General features: G+C 37.2%; 1 protein-coding gene across 1 annotated transcript; it reads left to right on the plus strand.

The window, feature by feature from the left end:
• The first annotated feature begins 2,087 nt into the window (after positions 1-2,087).
• Positions 2,088-2,828, plus strand: LOC105522491 (V-type proton ATPase subunit G 1). Its single transcript, XM_011957016.1, has one exon. It carries the CDS (start codon positions 2,149-2,151, stop codon positions 2,503-2,505), a length of 357 nt encoding a protein of 118 aa, XP_011812406.1. The 5' UTR covers positions 2,088-2,148; the 3' UTR covers positions 2,506-2,828.
• The last annotated feature ends 1,523 nt before the right edge of the window (positions 2,829-4,351 follow it).

Consider the following 4,351-nt stretch of genomic DNA (forward strand, 5'->3'; position numbering starts at 1 on the left):
CAGGCTGGTCTCAAACTCCTGACCTCAGGTGATCCACCCACCTCAGCCTCCCAAAGTGCTGGGATTACAGGCATGAGCCACCACACCCAGCCAGTTTTCCTTTTTTTTTTTAAATGTGTCTTTGTCTAGTTTTGGTATCAGGGTAATACTGACCTCATAGAATAAGTTTAGCAGTATTCCCTCCTCGTCCATTTTTTGGAATAGAGGAGTAGGGTTGATATTAATTCTTCTCTAAATGTTTGGTAGAATTTGGCAGTGAAGTCATCAGGTTCCAGGTCATTACTTTCAATGGCAAAAAACGTAATTATTTTTACACCAACCTAATATTTCAGTTTTGATCTCATTATCTGTTATTCTTCTGTTCAGATTTTGGAATTCTTCCTAGTTCAATCTTAGTAGGTTTTAAGTATATAGGAATTTGTCAATTTCTTCAAGCCTTTCCAATTTATAGGCATATAATTGCTCATAGTAGCCACTGATGATCTCTTGAATTTCTACAATATCAGTTGTAATGTCTCCTTTTCCATTTCTAAGTGTATTTGGATATTTTTTTCTTAGTCTGGCTGTTTGTCAATTTTATTTAGTGTTTCAAAAATGACTTTTTATTTTATTGATCTTTTGTAAATTCTTGCATTAATTTCTGCTCTAATCTATATTATTTCTTTTCTTCTACTAATTTGGTTTTGTTTGATTTTGCTTTTCCAAGTTGCATCATTAGATTGTTCAGTTGAAGTCTTGCCTCTTTTTCATGTAAGCACTTATAGCTATAAACCACCCCCTTAGTACTGCCTTTGCTGTATCCCATAGGTTTTGGTATGCTGTGTTTTTATTATCATTTGTTTTGAGAAATTTTTCAATTTCCTTCTTGATTTATTCATTGACCCACAGGTCACTCAGAAGCATATTGTTTAGTTTCCATGTATTTGCATAGCTTCCAACTTTTTTTATTATTAATTTCTAGTTTTATTTCATTGTGGTCAGAGAAGATGCTTGATCGTATTTCAATTTTTTGGAATGTTTTAAGACTTGTTTTGTGACCTAATGTGGTCTATCCTTGAGAATGATTCATATGCTGAGAAAAAGAGTGTGTATTCTGTAGTTGTTGGATGAAATATTGTATAAATATTAAATTCATTTGGTCTATATTGCAGATAAATTCTGATGTTTCTTTGTTGATTTTCTGTCTGGAAGATCTGGCCTATGCTGAAAGTGGTTTGTTAAGTCTCCAGCTATTATTGTATTAGGGCCTATCTCTTTATCTCTAATAACATTTCTTTATATATCTGGGTGCTCCAGTATTGGGTGCATATATATTTAAAATTGTTATATACTCTTGCTGAATTAGCCCTTTTATGATTATATAGCGATCTTTTTGTCTCTTCTCATAGTTTTTGTATTGAAATCTATTTCGTCTGATATAAGTATAGTGGCTCATGCTTTTTCTTGGTTTCCATTGGCGTGGGATATCTTTTTCTAACTCTTTGCTTTTAGTCTTTGTGTGTCTTTACAAATATATTGTGTGAAGTGTGTTTTTTGTAGGCAACAGATCAAGGGGTCTTCTTTTTTCATCCAGTTAGCCAGACTATGTCTTTTTATTGGAGAGTTTAATCCATTTACATTGAATGTTATTATTGATAAGTAAGGAGTTACTCCTGTCATTTAGTTACATGTTTCTGGTTGTTTTGTGTTCTTCTCATCCTTCTTCCTTTCCTTCCTGTCTTCCTTTAGCAAAGGTGATTTTCTCTTGTGATATGATTTAGTTTATTGCTGATATGTTTTGGCTGTATCCCCACCCAAAATGTCATGTTAAATTATAATCCCCATAATACCCACATGTCAAGAGAGAAGCCAGGTGGAGGTAATTGATTCATGGTGGTGGTTCCCCCCTGCTGTTCTCGTAATAATGAGTGAGTTCTCACAAGATCTGCTGACTTTATAAGTGTTTAGTAGTTCCTCCTGCATTCATTCTCCTTCCTATCACCTTATGAAGAAGGTGCCTTGCTTCCCCTTCTTCCATGATTATAAGCTTCCTGAGGTCTCCACTGCCATGTGGAACTGTGAGTCAATTAAACATCTTTCCTTGAGCTGACCCAAGGGGCCTTCGAGGTGATTTAGGCGGCTTGCCTGGGTCTCAGAATCGCTGCCGCCATGGCTAGTCAGTCGCAGGGGATTCAGCAGCTGCTGCAGGCGGAGAAGCGGGCAGCCGAGAAGGTGTCCGAGGCCCGAAAAAGAAAGAACCGGAGGCTGAAGCAGGCCAAAGAAGAAGCTCAGGCTGAAATTGAACAGTACCGCCTGCAGAGGGAGAAGGAATTCAAGGCCAAGGAAGCTGCGGCACTGGGATCCCATGGCAGTTGCAGCACTGAAGTGGAGAAGGAGACCCAGGAGAAGATGACCATCCTCCAGACCTACTTCCAGCAGAACAGGGATGAAGTCTTGGATAATCTCTTGGCTTTTGTCTGTGACATTCGGCCAGAAATCCATGAAAACTACCGCATAAATGGATAGAAGAAGAGAGAAGCACCTGTTCTGTGGAGTGGCATTTTAGATGCCCTCATGAATATGAAGGTTTAGCACAGCTCTAGTTATATTCTTATGAAATGGCATTAAATTATTTCCATATATTATATAGTAGGTCCTTCCACTTTTTGGGCAGTAGCAAATCTAGCTTTTTTGTATAGACTTACAAATTATCTAAAGATTTCATCTTTTTACCTCATATTTCTTAGGAATTTAATGGGTATATGTTGTCTTTTTGGCAAGGTATATATGCCTTTTGGCTCAAGCAACATGTATATCAGTGTTGACTTTTTCTTTCTTAGATCTAGTTTTAAAAAAAAACACCACATAACTATTCTTTGAAGAAAGGAAGGGATTAAATATTTTTTTTCCCTAACACTTTCTTGAAGGTCAGGGGCTTTATCTATGAAAAAGTAGTAAATAGTTCTTTGTAACCTGTGTGAAGCAGCAGCCTGCCTTAATGTAGTCCATTCTTGCTAATGGTTAGAACAGTGAATACTAGTGGAATTATTTGGGCTGCTTTTAGTTTGTCTTAATCAAAATTACTAGATGATAGAATTCAAGAACTTGTTACATGTTATTACTTGGTGTATCAGTAATCACTTAAAAGTAAAGACTCTGTCATGCATTTAAAAAAAAAAAAACATATTTCCTTTATAAATTACTCAGTCTCAAGTAGTTCTTTATAGTAGTGTGCAAATGGACAAATACACTTGCTTTTCATGTTTTGTGTATCCATTGTATGTTTTTTTAATTGAGGTTACCATTAGGCTGCAAATATTATCTTATCACCCATTTTTAATATGAGTACAACATAACACTACTTGCTTAAACAAGCAAGCAAAAATCAAACTAATAATAACTCTATGCTTTAACTTTATCCCCCTGCTTTTTAACTTTTTGTTTCTATTTATATCTTATTGTATTTACTATGTCTTAGAAAGTTGTTGTAATTATTATTTTTGATTGCTTCATAGTTTATTCTTTCTACTTAGGATAATAATAGTTTACATACCACACTTATAGTGTTACAATAGTCTGTGTATTTCTGTGTACTTACTATTATCAATAAGTTTTGTACCTTCAGGTGACTACTTATTGCTTATTAATGCCTTTTTCTTTCTAATTTGGTGTCTTGGCATCGAATAGTTGGGTATATATTGTAGGCTTCACTGTCTGAGCTTATTTGTAGCTGTCCTTGTTGCGAAAGCTTTGCAGATATTTGTAAGGGCTTGGGTATTGTGATCTAAGCTTTTTCTGCTTCAGGGGGCCTGCCAAGCCTAGTAATACTGTAGTTCTTGTAGACTCGTAGAGGTACCACCTTGATGGTAGTAGAGAAAATCTTGAATTCTCTGGATTACGAGACAGAGACTCTTGTTCTCTTCCGTTACTTTCACCCAAACATTCGGCATGTCTCTCTCTATTCTGAGCCACCTAAAGTTGTGGGTGGAGTGACACAAGCACCCTTGTGGCCACCACCACTCTGAATACACTGGATGAAACCTAAAGTCAGCAGATTGGTGGGTCTCAACCAAGGTTTGCTAGAACTAGTCCCTGGCTTCTGCCTATGTTTACTCAAGGCCCTGGGCTCTACAAAGAACAGGTGGCAAAGCAAGCCAGGCTTGTGTCCTTTCCTTCAGGATAGCAAGTTTCACCAGGCCCCGGATGAGTCTAGAGTTGCCAATCAGGAGTCAGAGTGTAGAGTGAAAAACGTAGAGGCCTACCCGGTGTTCTATTGTATTGTGGCTAAGATGCCACTCAAACCATAAGATGCAGTCCTTCCCACTCTTTCCTCCTGTTTCCAAAGGTACAGGAACCTTAAAGCCACCACCAC

The sequence above is a fragment of the Colobus angolensis genome, unplaced genomic scaffold, assembly GCF_000951035.1.
Source record: "Colobus angolensis palliatus isolate OR3802 unplaced genomic scaffold, Cang.pa_1.0 Scaffold430, whole genome shotgun sequence".
In the NCBI taxonomy this organism is placed as follows: Eukaryota; Metazoa; Chordata; class Mammalia; order Primates; family Cercopithecidae; genus Colobus; species Colobus angolensis.